The 21,686-nt window shown below is 43.0% G+C and overlaps 1 protein-coding gene across 5 annotated transcripts in view; it reads right to left on the reverse strand.

The window, feature by feature from the left end:
* The window catches only part of msrab (methionine sulfoxide reductase Ab), a 60,397-nt gene that overhangs the window by 18,685 nt on the left and 20,026 nt on the right, over positions 1-21,686 (reverse strand). For 2 of the 5 annotated variants that reach the window (XM_086048712.1, XM_086048711.1), the window contains exons 2-4: positions 10,034-10,102; positions 9,829-9,948; positions 6,150-6,254 (exon numbers count right to left, since the gene is read on the reverse strand). In XM_086048712.1, the coding sequence (XP_085904838.1) occupies positions 6,150-6,254; positions 9,829-9,948; positions 10,034-10,052 (244 nt within the window). In that variant the 5' untranslated portion in view covers positions 10,053-10,102. Of the gene's footprint in view, positions 1-6,149; positions 6,255-9,828; positions 10,103-15,795; positions 15,948-19,059; positions 19,235-21,686 lie in introns of those variants that run through there. The other 3 variants (XM_086048710.1, XM_086048713.1, XM_086048714.1) reach the window with 3 other exon arrangements.

The following is a 21,686-nucleotide window of genomic DNA, read 5'->3' on the forward strand; positions in this document are numbered from 1 at the left end:
ATGCATGTTTTTGGAATGTGAGAGGAAACCGGAGTACCCGGAGAAAAACCACGCAGGCACGGGGAGAACATGCAAACTCTCCACAGGGAGGCCGGAGCCGGGATCGAACCCACGACCTCTGAACTGTGAGGCGGACGTGCTAACCAGTCGTCCACCGTGCCGCCCTCTAAAAAATTTAATTAACAAAATTTACAAAACAAAAGTCGAAATGAAATAAAAACTAACTATAATGAATCATCCAAAACTACTATAACACTGGTTGAAACACACTTGATTTACTAAGACCCCAAATAGCGGGCGCTAAATTGCATGTTCACTCGCTCTAACCGATTGTGCACACTGTTGGCAAAAGGTCCAAAAGTGGTGGAGAACCCTGTATTCAAAAGATGGTTTTGCGCTTTAGCAGCCCTGATGGCTTTCACAATGGAGTGTTTGGGAGCGCACCATGAGTGTAAAATGTTAGTTGAGGACAAAAACACATTACTGAGTTACAGAAAACAAATCCATCGCTCAGATAATTTTGGGGAGTCAGCAACTGTATAAAAGCCATGATTTGTTCGACTGCACTCACCCCGAATGCTTGGCAATTGGATGTACAAGTACGTGACCATCCCGCTTAAGACTGCATCTAAAACTTGAGACAGTGTACACAAAAAGGCCAGCACAAAATGCCACAGTTTACTGAAATCAAATGCCAGATGCAAGGCAATGCAGATTTAAAACTTTTTTCAATGTAGATAAGGCATGACGCTTCCTTGTGACTGGCTCCATGTCAGCCCTTAGATCATTCAGAAGCTCCAAAACTGCATTGCTGAATAGACAATATGCCCGATCATTTTTGTTGGCATTTGTTTACACGAGCAAAAAAAGTCTCCATGCCACCTCTCGTTTTGCCTGCGCTATCACGCTTTCACATCTGCATGCACAATCATGTTTGCACCTATTTTTGCATCAGTACATTTTTAGTAAATTCAGCCCCAAAAATGTATCACTAAACTATGCCAACGCTTTAGTGATTATATTGTATTTAATTTCCAAGGCTGTAAATAAAAACGTATCAAATATAAACCGTGAGACTAACAGAACAAATCCTTTAGTACTGTGGTTAGTTTGCACACTGCAAACTAGTATAGTGCGTATTTTTGGGAACCTCAAAACTGCATAAACATCATGAACCAAGGACCCCCAGTACTGATGCTATAAGAGATAATGATGAACTATTGCAATATTTTGACATGCACCTAACCACAGTGTATCTGGATTCTGGAATTTAAGCACAAGTATGGCATAAAAATCCAAAGGAAAAAAAATATATATATATGCGGTGGACACAATCCAGTGTATTAATGTATTCCGATGGGATACAATTATCACTAGTTCTCTAGCTACCAAGGCCACTGATGTTTCTGTTTTCTTCAAGGGCATAATAAGCACAGATGTATGGAGCTGACTGCGAAAGCTGTAACAGTCATTGTTAATTTGACCTTTTTTTCCCCCCCATTTTCTCATCAAAACACATAGCATCTATCCTTATCTGTTCACATCTTGTTTTTTTATTTTTGCTGCAAGGTACATAAATGGTGTTCTAATTAGGTATTTTTGTTGTTGTTGCTGTTCGTTTACTTACAAACAGACGTCTTTATAAGTTTACCATCATCAAAAGGACAAGAACACACGCACGCACGCACACGCACACACACACACACACACACACACACACACACACACGCACGTGCCGGGCAATCTCCATAAATTACGGCCGTCAAGCCTGCGCCAGGGTGTAATAAGTGACACCTGGTAATGAGCACACCATGTGGGGGGTGGTGTGGGGGTGGCAAAGGTCGGGGTCAGAGTTCAAGGTGATCTCCTGTGGGGTTTTCTTTTTTTCTTTTATTTATTTATTTTTTTTGAGGAAGATGGGGGAAGACTCCCCTAAATTGAGGCAATGTGGTGACTCAGGGCGACACGGGAGTACCCCCAAAAGGGAATTGGCGTGTGTCTCAGCCAGCTGGGGGTGAAGATATGATTATTGGGGAATATTCATGCTCATTTGTCCGGGACCAACGACCACCAGTATGACCTAGCAGATGGGCTGATTGGCTTCTATTTTGGGATTGGATGCCATTTTTGCCATAACAATAGCTAAGCCGCAATGTCGGTTTTGTTGCATTTGTATGTCTTAAAAAAAAAAAAAAAGTGGGGGGTGGGGTCAAGTGCATCATCTAAAGCTCAGATAACTTGTATCCACTTGCTCAGATAACAAGTGGATAACTTGGAATTGCAGCCCTCCTCCAAGTCCGAAACATTATCATTTGGTTTTGCACCAAATCATCCCAAATATTTTTGTATATCATAAGAAATGATAATTAAGGCCTTTATCTTGTAAACTCAAATTTAAGACTTTTTAAGGATCTGTGGACACCCTGATGATACCCCCTTGGGCATAAGTCTTACATTTTCACTGGGATTCATGCATTACTCACATACAACCAAAGGAAAACAAATGCCCCTGCAATTAAAAAAAAAAATTGTTGATGCTCAAATTTATCCAGCTCCAAGACACCTAAATTAGGCCAAGGATACATGATAGAAGAAAGATGAAATGCACATTTGTTCCAGTTTGCCAAGTGTTCATGCTGTCATGTTGTTATCAGACCAAAGGCTGCTGGATCCAGAGGGCTACAAATGGATTGCAGAATCAAAATCACTATAAAGTACCTGTGAGACTTTTTTGTTTCTGGCATTTCAAAAATGTTTACACAAGTGAAAAACATCCGTTCTCCCTGTTGTCTCTCACATTTTGCATGCATCTCGTCAAGCATTCCCCTGGTGTTTCCCGGTGTTTTTGCACAGAAGTAAAGAAGATATTAGCCAGAACAACTCAAAAGTGCAAAGAAACAAAAACCCCTCGCCTAAATGTACCCATATTGTTTCATATTGGCTTAAGTGTGCATGTATGTACGCACACTATCAAAGATAAAGAACGGCGGTGTACGTTCACTGACGCAGCATCAGTAAGTCATATCATAAATAGTACATGGCCTCAAAAAAGAAGAAGGATGGAGGGAGGAAGAAGGAACGGAGACAAAGAGGAGGAGGAGGGGGGGGTAAAGGCCTTGGTTGTTAAGATGAACAGCGGCGGGTGTGGAGGAGGGGAGCCGAGGAAGAGCAGGGATGATGTTGTGGGGGGGTTGGATGAGGAGCTGGGAGGAGAGAGTGACTAAGAGATAAAAGAAGAGCGGAGGGGATGCGAGAGTGTTTATGTGGTGAGCGGATGGCCTCAGGGAGCCGTCGACTCACTGCGCTTGCTCTGCGGATGTGCTGACGGGCCGCACGTTCGCTCAGTCGCTTGCCTTGTGGGCCCGCCGCAAAGAAGGAAAGCGGCAGGTGAGACGGGTGAGGAAAGAAGCGAGGATGGGTTGCAATGGGGATGGAGGCATGCGTCAAAAAAAAAAGAAAAAAAAAAAGTAGAATTGGAACATGTTTGGTTGGGTTAGGGAATAATAAGCTGATGGTGGAGCTTAACGCAAAGGGGGGATGAGATGTGTTGGAGCAGCTAGAAAAGACGTTCCATGGGGGAAAGCATGGAGGGGGGAAAAAAAAATAAATCAAGGCCTTCCTGTGAACTATGAGCAATTAAAGAGGGAATAAGTTGTGAGCCTTCGGTATATACTCGTATCATCGTAAATATCAAACTGTGTTTCCCGCCTCCACCGCCGGTGCACTTTGACACGCCGATGTCACTTTTGTGAGTTTGTCACCGTGCGCTCATGTGTGAGGTTGCATTATTGAAGAGTCGTCATAACACGAGACATAAGGGTGCTTTGAATTTTTTTTATAGGGGTTGGGGGGTGGGGTGGAAGTAGAAGGTGGGCGGGGAGGGGTGGGGCGGGGGGGGTCGTCTTTATGCAACATCCCAGAGAAGCCGGCAGATTGAGACTAGTGTTGCTGAATATGGAAAGAGGGCACACGGCAAAGGCTGCTGGGAGTTTCTGATTGGCTGCTAATGTTGCTATCCGGGCCGTGATTGGTGGAGCCGACGCGAGCCCCGACATCACGTTGTCGGGACTAAACCCCTTTGAACTGAGGCAAAGCGGAGCGGCGCACATCTCGAAGCAGGCGTAACATGCATCCATATGTGACAGCCGCCGCCAACAAAGTGCAAGGGTGGGCTCAACCCCCCAGCCCCCCCCCCTTCCAAAATCACAAACTCTTGTCTTTCTATGTATAAGTGATGAACTTCCTCCACTCCGCCATTCTCTTCCGAGTGCATCGCTGTAAGGTGGACGGAATAAATTGGAGCTTAAGCACGCGTGAAGGCACAGCCAGCGGGCCACATCACGCCACATTTGTCAAATCATTTTTTTTTTTTTTTTTGGGTGGGGGGGGCTGCACGTGAACCTTGAATCGGTGAATGCGGGTGGGGTGGGTGGATGCGGGGCCGCAATGGCACAGAGTTGCGCTCGGGAAGTCAAAGAATATATAAAAATGTGCGCTTATTTTGGGAGGTGTTCTTAACTGTGGATTGGAGCGCATAGACAACAAACTGCGCTGGCCGTAAATAAAACATGAGAGGAAGACAGGGCTGTGAGTCAGGGGAAACGCATGACTACATCGGCACGGCCCCCTTGGTGCGTCTTTGCCCACGGTGCTGACACACAACACGACCTACAGCTCCGGTGTAGCTCCGCTGCTTTGGGATGACCTTGACGACCCCTTCACTTCCCCCCTTTTCAGCCGCGGTCGCGATGCGACGCGGAGCTTATGAACCTCACACGGCCTGGCTGCCATTCACTGACACTCGCCGGTCAACGTCCAATTTCAAAACGTCTCGCTCAGATCAATTCCAAACTGCCATTGTAAAATTTGTATTAATTATACAGGCAATTTCTGGGAAAACCGACCTTTTAACGGATAGTATACAAATACTGCAGTTGAGTCTCTGGAGTGTCTGGCCACCGGCAGAGTCTTTCAATGTCTTGCGATGCAACTCCTTTTTTTCCTTTTTCCCTTCCCACCAACTTTCTTTTGGGAAAAAGGACTGCAAAAAGCCAAAAATAAAAAGTAAAATAGTGCACTGTGTACCATCTGATGCTGGCTGAAGTGAGGTCTACTGACTTATAATTATGACAATTCCATGTCCATTTCAATGACAATAAAAGCATATTGTTACGGAGAAATGTTGGTCCAACTTTACCAGCTTTAAGGCGTTGCATAGTTGAGGCGGCGCTGTATTTGGGTCACGCTGAATACGTAAGTGCAGTCGTGACGGATGCAAAACATGACGGCATGAACTAAAGTAATGTCACTGAGTACATGCGGTGTGTGTGTGCATGCTCATGTATGTGTATGTACGGCGGTGACAAGCAGGCCTCTAAATCTTTGATTCGCCTTCTCCCAACTTGTCATACCCCCACCTCCTTTTCGCCTTTCCATTCCATGTGAGTGAGCAGAGTAGCTCTTTGCCTATCCTCTTGCTCCCTCCTCGTCCTCATCCAGCATCCTCGTCGTCCATTAATGTTCTTACATCACCTCATCCAGTGAGCAGGCTAAACAGGAGATTCACCAAGAGATGGAGAACTTGTGCAATTGCGGAGTTTTCAAACAAACTTTTTTGGGGAAAAAAAAATTCCCCAAAAAACCACCCAAAAACCTGGGAGGGTTAACTCCGTTAGTTCATTTTCTTTAGCTTTTTTTTGTTTGTTACACACATACAGATGAGTACCAAAAATGGCAAAGAGGGCAAATGCGATGATAAAATACGAACAGGGGAACAGGGGAATGAATTGTCAGTCAAGGTACCTCTGTATGTATTTAAAAAAAAAATATTGACTCATGCATGACGTGAAATGTTACACAATTTGGGGATTTACAGCGCACACAGGAAACGGACTACCAATGTACAAATATTTTTGGGGGTGCGTCATGCACCAAACTGGCAAGTCTGTCCATGGATGGTTGGATGTCAGACACATTAACACTGTCTGCCATTGACTTACACCCACGAGACCCCCCCCCCACACACCACAACGCACACGTCTAAGCAGCATCCTTCTGCTCCAATACACCCTTTCCCGTGTCCCCTTCGGGATGCCTCTAGTTTGCTGGGCGACGTTTTTTTTGGGGCGTGTGCGTGCGAGCGCTACTACCTTGTGTCGGATCGTGGTTCTCCCAGAAGAGTTTCAGCAGCTCCTCCAGGCTTATGTCGTTGGGAGAGAAGACCACCCTCACCACCTCAGTGTGTCCAGTCAGACCTGCAGGACACAAATTAATTTTGAGCTCCAACTAAAGATTATTTTTAATAAATCAACAGATTAATCGATGAAACGGATGTAATAAAACACTTCATAATTTCCATCCCTATATTCCAAAACAAGATACCATTTTAAATTGACAGAGCAGGAAATGCACAAACATAAATTATTTTCCACATGTCAGAAAATAGGCAAAACCTTTGATCAATGTTTTCCAAAGTGCATGCAGAAGTTTGCAAATATTTGATTTAGAGTAACACTAATAAGTCCACTTTGATGGAGGACAACGGGAATCTGAGGATAATTACTGTTGAGAGGCTCACACTTGGAGGATTTAAAAACTAAACAAGGTCTCTCAACGATTAATCGATTATCAATATAATTGTCAATTAAATTGATAGTTGATTACCGGCAGTTGCCGACTAAGTAATTGTTGCACCTATAAATGTGTTGTGTATTCGAGATGACCAGCACAACACACCTCACACCAATATCTTCACCGACAATTAAATTTTCTCCCACAAACCAGTTGTTTGTTGTAGTAAAGTACAGAAAGAGTAAAGAAAATCAATAAAAGCCAGCAAAGCTAACTTTTAGCTTATCTCGGAATTACACACATGCGAGTGCGATGGTAAATATTGAACAAGTTTATCATTGATGACTGTCGGCCGTAACTGTGTTGTGAGCAGGGTGCGAAGAAACAGAAAAATCATTTTGAACACAGCCTACACCACAGAACCACCACCACTTTTTCCGAATTTGATCTGAGAATAAAAATCACTCTTAACAGACCCCACACCATCATGTTTAACAATCTTCGCACCACAGGATAATAGCTCATGATAATCTTTCAGAGACATCTGAGAATGACTTTGATCGGAAGGGTGGGGAAAGGCTTAAATTCATCCGGTATATGTGTATATGCGATTAGAAGAGAGGAAAAATTACACCGCACAACACAGGCGACTTGCTCAGGAAAATCTTTCAGAGATATCCAATAATCTTGCCTTTTTCGATATTGATCCAACGAGAGAGGGGAAAAAAATTTTGTCAACACACCAGACACCACAACATAACCTTTCAGTGAAATCTGAAAATCATGATTTTGACTTTCATCAGAAGACATGACAAATTACACCTAAGACACCCCATAACACAGGATAATCATTCAGGATAATCTTTCAGAGACCTACGATAATCACACCTTTGCTGACTTTGATCGGAAGAGAGGAAAAATCACTCACAGACCCCACATCACGGGATAGCTGAGGATAAGTCTTCGGAGACATCTGAGAATCGAGCTTTGGACTGATCGGAGAGCGGGGAAAGGCTCAAATTCGTCCGATTGTCGGTATATGTGTACCCTGCTCTGCTAAACCTCATAAAATGAACAATATACGACATCCCAGATAGCAGGCTGACACTGCAAACGTTTTACTTTTAGTCACCAAGTGTCTCTCTTCAACATGGTCTCCATCCAGTTGTTTTGATCGTCCGTGTGTGATCGCTGCATTCACACCTGTCCAAACAAACTATAGCGAGGGGCTAAATGAAGCGTTCAATCCGAGCCAACTGTACAAGGCAGGTGCGAAAAACGCCTTGGGGGAGGCACGCGTCGGGATGGATGTCGCTGTGACTTTGACAAAGTATCCTGTCCTCTCAACCCCCTGCAGTCAAAACTTTTTTTTTTTTTTTTTTTATCTCCCTTCAAACTATCGAACAGTCTTTATCTGCTCGGCTCTTTTTGTTGCAACTCTGTAGGAGCTGTGAGCGCTGACGTGTTCTCAATCTTAATTCATACGTGTTCATATTCTTAACTCACATTCTCAACTGTACTCCAACTAGTTTTGTGCAACTTACTTCCAAAATGTGACACGGCAGGTATTACATGATACCAATGGAATTCTAATTTTTTCGTACCTAACCACGGCGCTACAGAGTGAGTTTCGGACAATAGTGTTCAGGACGCTGAAAATACATAAATTAACACCATGAAAGACACATTTGATGAGTTTTTCGGTACGTTGAGAGCCCCAAAAAGATGATTCATTCATTCATTTTACTACAACCTTGAGCTCAATTGACCAAATTTTCTTAGTAGGAGTAAGTCCGAGGACGAGCTTTTGGAATTGACCTGAAAAGGCTGCTTCAAACCAAAATGTGCAACTTCCTGATCGGTTTCGAGCATGGGCTCTTTAGGTACGTCCTGTTATGATAGGGAAACGGAAACTAACTGAATGTTCTCAATTATCTTACCTGGTTAACCAAATGGAATTAATCAATTGTTGAATTAATTATCAACATGTCCACCCAATTTTGTGTTGATCGGTGAAACTGGTGACAGAGGCAAATTTTTCAAACTTAACAAAGGGCATTAATGAGTGAGTTTTGGTTAGTAGTCTTCAGGACCCTAAAACACTATACATACATTTTCACCAGGATAAACGCAGTTGGAAAATTGGTGAGTTTTTGGTCTTGCTGATGACCCCAAACATTCCAAGAGGGCCTTTGCAGTTTGCACTGCCTGGTGTCCAGGCCTCTAATAAGTAATGCATTCCACGACTACGACTTAACCTCTTTTGTCACATTACCACTTTTCAGTCTGCCCTTTAATCCTTATGTAGCGCTATTCGCACTTCCATCAGTCCTGTCTGTCTCTTTGACCGTTCCGACCCTGTTGTGTTGACAGCCCTTCACCGCGATGCCGTGGCCGACGTTCCGCTCCGTCACGGCCACTGGAGCGACGCCTGCACCTTCTCTTCCAGCCGTTCTTTCCGTCGGATGTTCTTTCCCGTCAGAAAGTTTATTCCCGCCCTCCCCCTCAAGCTTTAGCTGTCATCCAGCTCCATCCTATAGCTGACGCACAATCCCTTGAAGGGCTTTCGCTCAGAATGTCTGCCAGCTAAAGCCCGAAGCGTCTTCTTCGTCCTTTCCGTCTCCGACCCTGCTTCGCCCGCCATCGGCGCGCCACGCTCGCTCTCTGCGTGCCTTTTGGAAAGCACGAGGGGCTCATAATTAAAGCGCACCAAACAGAGCCAGACATCTTCATTTGAATTATATATCAATGCTCTACATGGATCTATTAGAATCTTGATGAGGAAACACACACGCACAAACACACATGCGCACACACAGGTAACTGGGATGTTTGAAGGCTTTGAGATTTAAGCTCATGCCAAATCACAGTCTCGGGAAACGGAGCCCACTGATGGCGCTTCATATGCGGTAACCTCTGCCGAGAAACGCCGCAGTACAGCACATAACGCAGCCCAATCCGTACAAGTAGGTCATGGGTGGGTGGGGATGGTAGAAGGAGGAGGTGGGTGTGGGTGTGGGTGGGGGGGATTGGTATATGCAGCCCATCTGGAACAGTGCATTCTGAGTTTGCCTGCAGATGAAGGGAAGGCGGAGAGACGACGCGAGAGCTATAATGAGTCCGACTGTGGCACTTTTTCTGGTGCATCGTGCCCGACGACGGATCAAAAAGCAGCGAGGTGTTTCGCCAGTGTACTCCTCAGAAGGGATTGATCTTAAAATTCATCAGTAGCAAAACATCACGGTTTGAATTCCATACCTGAGCAGACCTCTTCGTAGGTGGGGTTGGGTGTAAAGCCGCCGGCAAATCCCACCTGGGTGGAGAAAACCCCGTAAACTCTCCAGAAAAGCCTCTCGGCGCCCCAGAAACAACCCATACCTGCACATAAACATCAGTATTGATGCGATGCCTTTCAATCTCGGGGCGATTACCGACCGTATAAAACTGTGATTGAACCATTTACCAAACATGATCGTCCCCATGCCTTCAGGAAAAGGCTCCACAGTGGTGTTCTGGTTGACTGCATGCTTGTCTGCGTTGGAAAACAAGTGTGAAAAGATCGAGTGAGCAATTAACAAATGCTTTCCACATTCTAAATAACAGTATGCATGCAAAGAGGCCTATTAAAGGTGCTTTTGCACCTTATAACAACGATTCATTCATAAATTGGGACTTGCTTGATGACACTTGTTAAAGATTGGACTTGACTTTGACGGGGTATTCACGAGACTCGACTTGACTTGAAGTACATGACTTCAACATTCTCAGTAGGTGCCGTGCCATTCATTTTATCAGTGTAGAAATCTATTTAGTTATTTATTTTCATCTTTTCCAAGAATACCAACAAAGGATTTCAGGAGGGGCCCATAAAACGGCCGTGAAATAAATATACAGATACACGTTAATCATTATATTGATTGACTATAATTTATATCCTTCTGGCATGAAAAAAACTCATTTAGATTGACACCTTGCCTTCCATTTTTCAATGTCCACAATTAAACAGGACACAAAGGTAAAGAAATAAAAGACAACTACAACACAAGTTTTCCCTCTACGAAAGCTGCATTGAAGAAACTTTACCCCAAAACAGGGACATTTTGGTAGAAGTTTGCCCATTTGTACTGCAGGAATTTAAAAATTCATGTCCTGGAGAATTTTGGGGGGGGATGAAAGAAGTGGGTGGCGTTACTGCTCTCAAAAGGTTCAAGGATCTTTGGGGGTGTTGAGTGCTGAACATATCCAATTGGGTAACGAAATAAAAGTTCCTCAAAATGCATCTCAAGTGATCACAACAATTTGTTCGTGAACCTATCAAGTAGCGAGGAAATTGGAAGAAAAAAAAAAAACAAGTTGAGTGCTGAGAAGGAGGCACAAGGCTGGCACTTGAACTTCTAATGGTGCTACACGGAATTAGAACGCCAAAAAGGAAGTCAGTGTGTGCAAAGTAGGAGTTCATGCGATGTTGGCGCAGCCCACAGATGTGCGAGAGGGATTAGACTTCGCTAAGGCGACTGAGGTGACTTAGCGTGCAAATCTCCGCTAAGCAAGGCTGGTTGGTACAGCAACCACTAATATTAGTCCACAGATAAACGAGCCAATGGGTACACTAGGAGCTTAGGCCCACACCAATAATGGATGCTTGCTCCGAGGTCAACGCCAGATAGATCTCGAGCTGCTTAGAGAGACGTGATGCGTGACAACAACCTGAATACAAAGTTGCATCGGAAAGATCAAATAGTCAATTTCCTGGATGTTTGTATTCTGTATCAGCAGGCCAAAGACCTGTACTTACCTGCACTACATTTCAGATGAAGAGATTACTCTAATCTTAACAATTCTTTTTTTTTGTCCAGTCTGGTAGACCCCAAAGAAGACCGAAAAAAAAGCTGACACCCATCTGTCTTGTTTCACAACGGCACTTTCTTTCTCAAAAGGGTTTTGCATCATGATGGAGGCTTTCAAGGGGTTCTTTTACGCATAGAGCCTGCAAAAAAGCCGCATCAGAGCTGCGTTTTTCTTAGGTTCAAATCTGGTAGCAATCGGATAAAATCTCAAAAGGGTTTTGCATCATGATGGAGGCTTTCAAGGGGTTCTTTTACGCATAGAGCCTGCAAAAAAGCCGCATCAGAGCTGCGTGTTTCTTAGGTTCAAATCTGGTAGCAATCGGATAAAATCTCTAGGACAAGCTCGTCTTTGAAGGCCGCTCTTGCAAATGGCCTAATGACCCTAAAATGGCAGGCGCCTTGTGTCTTTTCAGGCATGGTGCTTGAGACTTTATTTTGGGTCTACTCCTGACGGATATGTTAACCATATTTCATGATGCTCGGTGAAACCCCCTGTCTTCGGGTTTGACCTTGTTCTTCTTCTGGCTCTCAACAAAGATGACTTTTTCTCTGCTCCCTCCCTGCCTTATCTCCTCCTGGCAAGCCGACTTCTGTCTTGTGTGATCTTTTGTCTAAAATGATCAACCAGAGCCTCTCGATGCATTTCCCAATGAAAGAATCAAGTAGTAGAGTTTGGGAGGTGCTTTTTCTTCCCCCTCATGCTCCCTTTTCGTCTCCCTTTTTCTCATCTAAGGAATCTGGACACTGCCCGATGGCGACCTGTCAGTCCTCCCATTCCTGTCCTTCCCCCTGTTAGGTGTCAGCGCCTTTTTATGTTCCTTGGGCAGGTTGAAACTGTAAAATGAATTCTGTTGCTCTGTACTTGTGTCATGTGCAATGACAAAATTATATTTCATTTTCATTGGAGTTATTAGAGTTTTGTGTTTTATGACGATGAGTCATCGAACTGTGCCGTCATGCTCTGCCCACACGTATTGATGACAACTCAAGCCTCTCGCAATGTAGCATCACCTATCTGTCTTGTAGGCGTGGTTCAAATCTGGTTGCAAAAGGATAAAAACTCGAGGACAGTGGTTCTCAGCTGTTGTCACCCTGGCACCCACATTTTGCTATTGCCATTAAGTTGTGACCTACATTTATAGAAGTTCAGAATAGAGATAGACCGATGTGCTTTTTTTTCAGGGCCGATACCGATACCGATTATTGGTAGTCAAGGAGGCCGATAACCGATATTTGGAGCCGATATTCATTTTCAGTGAAAAGGAAAATATTGGCATTAAAATCTAAAGAAAATTTTACTCTTAACTTTGTTGTAATGTCTTTAAGCATGTTGATTGAACAATGTTTCAGGTTAGCATAATGATGATTTAAAAAAAAATCATTATTACAAGAAATTTTTGACAGTATACATCTCTATTATAAAATTCTAACAAAAAGTTCAGGGAGCACCCAGGATTGTCAGCATGTCTTAAAAAGGATAAAGGAAAACGTAAACAATAGCTCCATGTAGTTTTCTACAGTAAATCAAAATTTCAAAATGACAGAAATGTTAAACTTTCACATATCTTTGGTTTGATTTCCACAGTTTTAAATTGATTTATTATCGGCCAGCAGAGTTTTAAAAAAGGCCGATGCCGATATTCGTCAAAAAAATTGACACCGTGTGTATAATCCAAAGTGTCTAGTGCAAACTACCTGCAAAAGTATACATTCAAGACTTTTTTATGACAGCAATCACCTTGCAGAAGCATAAACTCCTAAAGCGTCACCTGTGGGCCTCAGGCAGCCCTCTTCTGTCTTTACAGCAGCACTGCCTCGTTACATGAAAGTGCTTTGTCAGCTGCAACCAAGCTGTATGTACATGTATGACTGCATTTACTCAACCTTCTCAGTCATAAAGTGTAACATGCATACTGTTGGTGGTAGACAACAGAAGAAAATCTATCCGTACAATGACTATATTTTGGCCAACCGTGATTAAAAAAAAAAAAAGTGTGCTAAATATGCCAACTCCTGTGAGCCAGAGAACAATAAGCGAGACAAGTGTGGTGTTGGAAGTGGAGGAGGAGGACAACGACGACAAGTGGGAAGAGGAGAGATCGGTCTGCCAAAGCAACAAAGGGACTAAATGGCCCAGATGCAACAGTTGTTGTTACTGGTATAATACAATTTACAGTATATCAAGTAAACCTTGAAACTTTGAAACAGAAAAAAGCAAGACTGGGCAGAATGAATAAAACAAAACATTCCTCAACGGATTTGCGCTTATCACAAGAATAGCCATCTTGGTCCCAAAAAAGTCTGAAATCCGCCGATTTGGCGGAAAATTCTCATCCTTGTAAAACTCATTGTGACAGACAGTCGAAAGGTGCTGCTGTTTTGGTTAGCCAATAAGTTCAATTGGGCTCAGCAGTTAAACTTGTATTTCTGTGTGCAAACATGTCACTAAAAGGCAATTATTATAATTGGTACCTTTTTTTTTCCTGATGAGAAAAGGGAGGTGTCTATTTGGGGAAAAGCGTTTATTTGTTCAACTAGATGACGCACAATGTATAACAGAGTGTGGGCTCCTTTTTGGGGGAAATACTGTAAATGCAGACAAAGCATAGGTCAAGATAGGGCAGGTTTGTGATTTGTGGGTCACAGAGAAAGGTATTGTTTTAGAGTCGACATCCACAGGGTGTTTGGAAAGTCACTAGGCACTCACATTTTTATGAATCGACATGTTTCACAATACTGTATGTAGATTACGTAGCGCTGGCGTCGGACAGAATCCTCTTTATTGACCCTCCTTATTGACAAAATTTGAACAACGGTAGCGATATGCATTCTTTATTCTATATTGAAACGTCCATTAATAAAAACATAATATAGTGTGTAGTGATTGCACACATTACCTCCTGTATTTTATATGGAAACATGTCTGTTTGCAAAAATATAAAAGGGCAGTGACGTTCTGAACACTCTGTATATGCTAAATCTAAACAAAACATTTGCTGACCGCGCTAAGGCATGGCTCGTTTGACTGAAAATTCTGTGAAAAGTGTCTGTGATACCAGAAGTGGGCATTTTACAAAATTTAGCTGATCCGTCATTCATCATCCGTCAGCAGCCAGGGTAACCGTCCGTCATTCATCAATCCGTCATTTTTCATGACGAACCGAATTGTATTCGTCAGTTGGTTAGTTACTCCGTCAGAAGTCCATCGGTCCATTAGACCTTCCCGCCTCCACCGCCCCGAAAAAAACGTCAGCAAAACGGGCATCCACCAGTGAGGTACTGACGGACTGTCGCTGATGGACTGTCACTGACAGACGTGGCCAGTGATGATTAAAATGACGGATGAAAACCCACTTCTGTCATTCGTCACTGTCATTTTTAAAAAGTGTCCCGTCATTCGTCAATCGTCAACAAAACCGGCATCCGTCAGCGACGGACTGACTGACCGGTCCGTCAAATTTGAACCTCTGTTCAAATTTGGTCAACAAGGGGGGTCAATAAAGGGAATTCTGTCCGACGGACCGGTCCGTCAGTCTGACGGAATGCCCACCTAAGTGTGATACAATTCCCCTCCAGTCCGGCCAGTGTTGCACATAAGGAAATCAATAACAACTACCGTGCGACACACAAGATTTTGGATAACTGCCACTTGGACTGCCCTACTTGGCCCCAACGCAAGCAACTGTCACCACCTCTGAAACTTTTTGCGGCGGCACACTGTAATTAAAACAACCATTTGGCTTCTGCTTTTCTCTTGGTGAAAGTATCAAACAAACAAATACACATTCAGAACAACAAGAGGCAAAGTGATGACACGCGGGAAACTGCAACTACAACAGTGCTGTTTGCAAGCCAGCCTGGTTCTCACTTCTGCCAGCTGCTCACCATCTTCGCTTCGCAGTTTTCCCATCATGCCTTACGCTTTTCTACCCAACACAGGCACGCAATCTGATTGTTCTCACAACAGCCTTTGCTGTGGGTGTGTTCCGTCCTCCTCCCGAATAGAGTAGCTGGCTGAGATCCAGACTGTGCCAGGCTTCCACCAGCATAACCCCCCTCCTCCCAAACCATCCACAACCCTATGCTTCAACAAGTACTCCACCTAACACAAAACGACATTTAAAAAACAAGCTGGAGGAAGGTGTTTTTCTAACTTGGTGTCCTTTCTGGACTTTGGTTTTCAAGGATATCCAACACCCGCGAGACTTGTGGGTCATCTTTAGTTGCAGTTAACAGGAATTTGTACCGAACCAAAATATCAGCTGGTCATCGGCGGACCAGGGCAAAACAATCACCAGTATCTTTTAGTGAGAGCATAATAAAGTCCAGCTTGACAAGTTTTAGTGGGCTTTTGACCTTTATAAGCCTCCAGTTTTACCTGTGGTCCAGACGGCAAATCATGGAAGGGACACCCCGGATGCTAAAACCTGTGACGGCAAGGTCGATTTCCAGGATGCTCGTTTTGTTCCCTTCCCAAAAAAAAAAAATCCATTCCCTCTTTGCTCTGCCTCTTCCCTCCCTCTCACTATTCCTCTTCCCAGCTTCACACAGGTTGGCAGCAAGCTAGGCACGAGTCGTCGGAGGAGGCTGAAGCTTTATACTGGTGCCAACTACCCTCTGCTGTATGGGAGGATGGGAAGGGGGTGAGGAGGAGTAGGGGTAACAGGGGAGGGGAAGCAAGGCTGGTGGGGAGGTGTTCCAAGACTGGCAACAGCCAAATGAACAAAACAATGTGGCTGTGGTTCGCTGTTGTGGCTCATTCGTCAAAATCAATGTCTTGTGAAGTTTTCTTGACTTTGAGAGAGAATACCTGTCTGCTTTCCATACGTTCCGTAAACAGGTTTGCATCATAAGTGGTGCAAGGCATGTAACAGTAAATCACATGCAGTGAGCAACATAACTAATACCCTATTGAATGGCACAGGGCAGAATATGCTAATCCTTCGGGACAGGGTACCTGAAGAATGTCCCGAGCACAGCCAAGACCCAATGACTCTGGGCGCCCAACGTGAAAGGACTCTCCCCTACACCTTGTGGCCTGACGCTGGCCATACTACAACGCCAAATCTGTTTTTCTTTTCTGAGTGCTGGAGTGGTCGTCTCCAAACCCTAAGGTTGCAAGTTCGATCTCCCGTGACCATTTAAAAGTATCCTTGAACAAAGATATCCAACCCATAGATACTGCTGAGGCTGCATCATCAGTAGTAGAATGATGAGATGTTTAACATGTTTATGAACACCTTTACAGTAGAATAGCTTTTTCCAAATGTATAGTGCTAAATGTTCCTTTCAGAACAATGTCAGCAATAAATGAAATGCCTCATGGATTTAAATCCATGTCCACCCACATTGGGACCTAAGACACACTGATCTTCTGCGGACACATTTCATGTTAAATTCAGTTTGTCTCAAAACCAAGTGGCAAAACCTGAAGGAGAACATAGGGACAAACATAAGATAATCAGGAGAAGGACCAGAGATAGAGATCCTTTAGTTTTCCCCTGAATTTAAATTTGTCGTGCGACTAAGATATTTTGGACAACTCCGGAAAGTTTCTGTTCCAGAGTTTTAGTTAGGTCTTTAAACGCATGACTGGATGAGAACCCTGACCTCAACCCCATCAGATGATGAATTCGAAAAGAGACTGCGAGCCAGGTCCAACATTGGTGACCTCAGGAAAAACTTTGTAAAAGAGTATGATAGTTTTAAACTCAAAATATTCTTCCATTCCAGTACTTTTGTTCATGAACCACAGAGAATTCAGAACTCAAAGATTAAAATACTAAGACAAAATATCACGATCCAAAGGCATTATAGGCATAAAGAGCATTGAACTCTTTGCCTATGAGCCTATCTCTGCCATGTTTTCCATGTATTGTTTATAAGTACTACGGTTGTTTAGTTTTCTAAAACACGTCCTGGAAACGCAGCTCCACCATGAACCTGCTTTTAAGAGTTATGACGAAGCATGAAGCAGTGAGAATGATACCGGTCAGCTGAGCCTCACCGCCCTTGCTATCCTGCTTGGAAGAAATATTGGCAGTCTAACGCGCTGGCTGAAAATAATAGCTGGTGTGCCCCTACCATGTAGCAATCTGCCACTGGATCGTTCGCGCCAAGGTCAGCGAGTACATTAGAAAGACAGTAGAGAGGCAAGGAAGGGAGGGGGAGAACAAGGAGCATCTTCAATAGAAGGGGTCTTTATTTTAAAGAGGGGGGGGGGGGGTGGACATGTGCAGAAAGCTATAGCTGACCGTGCTTGCAAACATGCACTTCCCCAACTCCCACCAGGGCCACACTCAAACAAACTAAGCTGCCCCTCAGTTCGCCCCTGCCGTGAAAAGAGGGTGGAACAGATTTGTGCCATGCGGTGTCTCCGAGCTGCTTGGACAGACGGAGCAGGAACTTATGATGGGGCGGAGCCTTCATGCGCGTAATGCCCAGATGGGCCCTCTGGACCCATCGTCCCATGATGCACTTTGGCAAGAAGAAAGGCAGGTGATGATGAGGAGCACCAGAGTTAAACAAAACCTACCATGTCATTTTGAAACCAGCTTTCCAGTATATATTGGAGAAATTGGACAAACTATCTATAGCAATGTATTTGTCTTGCGGTGCAGTATCAATACACAAGTGTCAAACATGGATATTATACTGTAGCTGTCCAAGGATTATGACAACGTTGTGTTCTGATGTAACCCGAAATTATAAGTCGGAATGCGCTGTAGTCTATCACTAACCACACTCAGGCAGTAGAAAAGTTATAATTACAGACAAACACAAAACTTCTTGATCAAATATAGAAACCAATCGAATGAAAAAAAAAACAAAAAAAACCTTGCTACCTGAGCATGCCTTCTCGTGACACGTGGCAAGAATATTTCACTAAATATTTCAATTTTCCTTAAAAATCTTAACAGGGTATTATAACTTATTGAGATTTTATCAGTGGTTATAAGTTAATCTTAAAATAAGGAACATCATAAATCTTTTGGGGTTGGTTACGGTCTTACTGATTAGTTGGCCGGCAGATTTCATCCATCGATGAGATATTTTAAAATTGAAGATTGCCCTAAAGGGCAAAGTAATATAAAACAGTCAAATGTTCTGCCTGTAATTCATATCTTTATTGTAGTAAGCGTTAAGGGACCCACAATAAAGTTATTTAATAAAATATATACCGCTATGTTCTTTAATGAATCGGCTGAATAATTGGTTATCAGAATTTTATTCTTGCAAATATCTGAATCTGCATCAGCCTCAAATTATCTGTATTGGTCTGGTGTTGCTAGTACAAATACAATATTTTTAAGACATAATTGGAGTTTTTTTTTTTTTTTTTTTACTTGTTGGAAGAAATCTCACCATGAAATCTCACCATGTCAAATTTTGTTATACAAGCATTAGTATAATTTTGCTTCCACGTAGATACATATTCCATATGTCAGTACTTCTTGTTGTTTAAGTCCAATTTTTGCATTGTAGCTCCGACTGCGCATCAACTTTTATTTCCAAAAATTCACAGGTTGTTTATAGTTAATTCATAATGGCAGCCTGTCAAGCGTCTGGTCATGTTTGCTGCCAAAGTTGAGGCACAATAAAGTCCACCACCATTACCTCACCTTGACATGACATTAATTACCTGCAACAGCCATTTTCTCCTGTCGTCCGGCAAGGGCGCGCTCCCTGCTTGGCATCTGAGTCTTATCTGACATGTTCTCAAGCCTCAGCGGACACCAACATGAACGTAGTTAAGCAGGTAGAGAGAAAAAAAAATGGAGAGACAAATGGCGGAGTGTGGCACACTTGCAGGCGACCATAGCATGAGGGAGAGGAGGAGGGCGTTGTGGGGGGGCGGGGGGGAGGGGGAGGGCGGCCGGTGGAAACCGCCACGGATATGAATATTCATGGCGCGTGGGCTACGCCGTGCACCGCATAATAACTAGTCAAGGGGTTAATATGACTCTGGCACAAAAGCCTACGCCACACAGCGTGCGGGAATGAAATTAAATTTAAATAAATATCGGCGGTGGCGTGCATGCAAATGAGCTCGCGCCATTCGACGGCGCTCAGAGGCCTCTTCGCAGGTTGGAGCACGGCCTGCTGCTCTGGCATTTTTCTTTTTTGCCGTTTCGGAGGCGTTAATCTGGAAAGGGGAATAATAGCTTGTTAAAGCGCATGCAAAATAAATGGCGGTGGGATCCCAAATAATGCAAATACAGTAAATCGTCTGTAAACAAGCCATTTAGCTGGTTACAGCATTGCTATGATACGCACCAACAGCCATATTAAAACATGTAACCATCTCAACGGAGTTAATGACGATGTTGTCACTTTGTAACATTTTCAAAAACGCATGTTGCCTTAATTCAACAACTAATTTGTTTCCTTTAAGACATGATTATGAATATCAGATGCTAGTTATGGATGGATGGGACTCTACCAATTTGCATTGTTGGTCAGGGGAACAGGTTATTGGAGTCTATTGATTATGTGTTTATTCTTGGACGATCTATATTAAGATAATGATTTGAATTGCTCAAATCTACATTGTGGATAAATGTATTACCATTTTCTTTGCTGTTTCTGCCCATTCTCCCCCTCGGGTCATCCTGCTGATTACAGATATAAGACAGCTGGTTGGGTAACGTGAGGGCATATGTCTTGAAAGAGTGAGTAACGAAACGGTTTGTCAACCATAATCACTAGATACCAAAGGTTTTTACTTGCTTATTTGTTTTGAAGTCATCCGCGGAGGTGTTTTTTTTTCTGTACATAAAATGGAAACAAACCCTTTGTTGAACGTGAAAATATCCCCGTGAGTGGTCATTATTTAGTGAGTCGCAAACCTCCTCCTTGAAAGCTACTCTGTTTTTTTTACTTGATTTTTTGTTTAAAAGCAACAGTAGCCATAACACAGATCATCACAACTTATAAAAATGTCAAAAAAAAAGAGGACAATCCATTCACAAAAAAGACAAATATGGGGATCTTCTGATTTGTTTATGTATTTATATTTTGGTTCTGTTCATCAGCAGGCTACTTCCTGGTTCATGGGTTATGATATAAGGTCATGTTAGAAACAGAGGGCTGGGACCATTTTCATGCTGTAGTGGGGCGAACGGGTATTCGAGACTTCAACAAAAAATGTGAAAAACAACCTTTTTTATTTGTCTGTCTGTTTTAGTTAGCAGGCTAATTCCTGATTCATGGAAACGAGATGGGGTACTACCACCTGCATTTTCGGTCCGAAGGTAATGGTTAATTTGTGACTCAAACAGTAAAAATGAAAATCACCTACTGTAACAAAAGGGAAACTATGAAGCATTGTATTTTTGTAAGTGAATCAGTTTTTGTCAGTTAGGCTACGTATTCATGGAGAATGACAAAATAAATTTGAGTAGAGTTAGATGTTCAGAAAAAGACAGATGGTACTGATATTCTGGGATGGGGGAACCATTGTATTGAGACTTAAAATGGCAAAAAAACCAAAAGTAAATGTACGTTGAAGGTTGCAAACGGTTGCAAAGACATTCGCAAACAGTTTTAATGGCCACAAAGTACAATTAGTAAACCATTCAAATTGATTCGGGATTCGTTGCTTCAATGGCAAACGAATAGCGAACACGGATTTTGGGTGGCTAAAAGGAGAGTTTGCAGTTTTTTTCCAGAGCTCTATATTCCACCATAGTTTTAACAAAACCTGTGCCTGTGCGTGCCCAGCAAATGATTGGCACATCATCAGTCACGCCCTCTGTCTCTGATCAGTTGATTTTCCACAGGCATGGTGGTTTTATAAAAATCTGTATTAGAGGAACAAGATGGGGCCAGAGAGAGCTACTTTTTTCCACAGGTATTTTTACTAATGTATTATTTACTAATTTAATTCTTTGTCATTGCAAACTCCCCCGTTGAGTGCCTAATACCATAACTACTTAAATAACTTTGAATTTACTGTCAGAATATCAATAAAAAATATCAATGTGATCAATAAAAATGTGTTCGTTTTTTTATGCCTGTGTAGGTTCACAGTCATCCAAGTCATTGTAATGCGCAAAGGTTGAATCGAGGCAACTGGACTCTGTTGAATTTGTTTCCCAGAAACGTTAAAGAATGACTTCGGCAATTACGTTATGAAGGAAACTTGTGGTTGTCTGGCCATTTGTTAGTTAGTAGACAACTTCTTGGTTCACGGTAAATTATTTGAGATGTTAAGAACATTGAGACCTAACTCCATACCATTTGCATTCCGGGGCAGGAGGAACACAT

Source organism: Filicampus tigris, chromosome 13 (genome assembly GCF_054856515.1).
Source record: "Filicampus tigris isolate MCC_2025a chromosome 13, RoL_Ftig_1.0, whole genome shotgun sequence".
In the NCBI taxonomy this organism is placed as follows: domain Eukaryota; kingdom Metazoa; phylum Chordata; class Actinopteri; order Syngnathiformes; family Syngnathidae; genus Filicampus; species Filicampus tigris.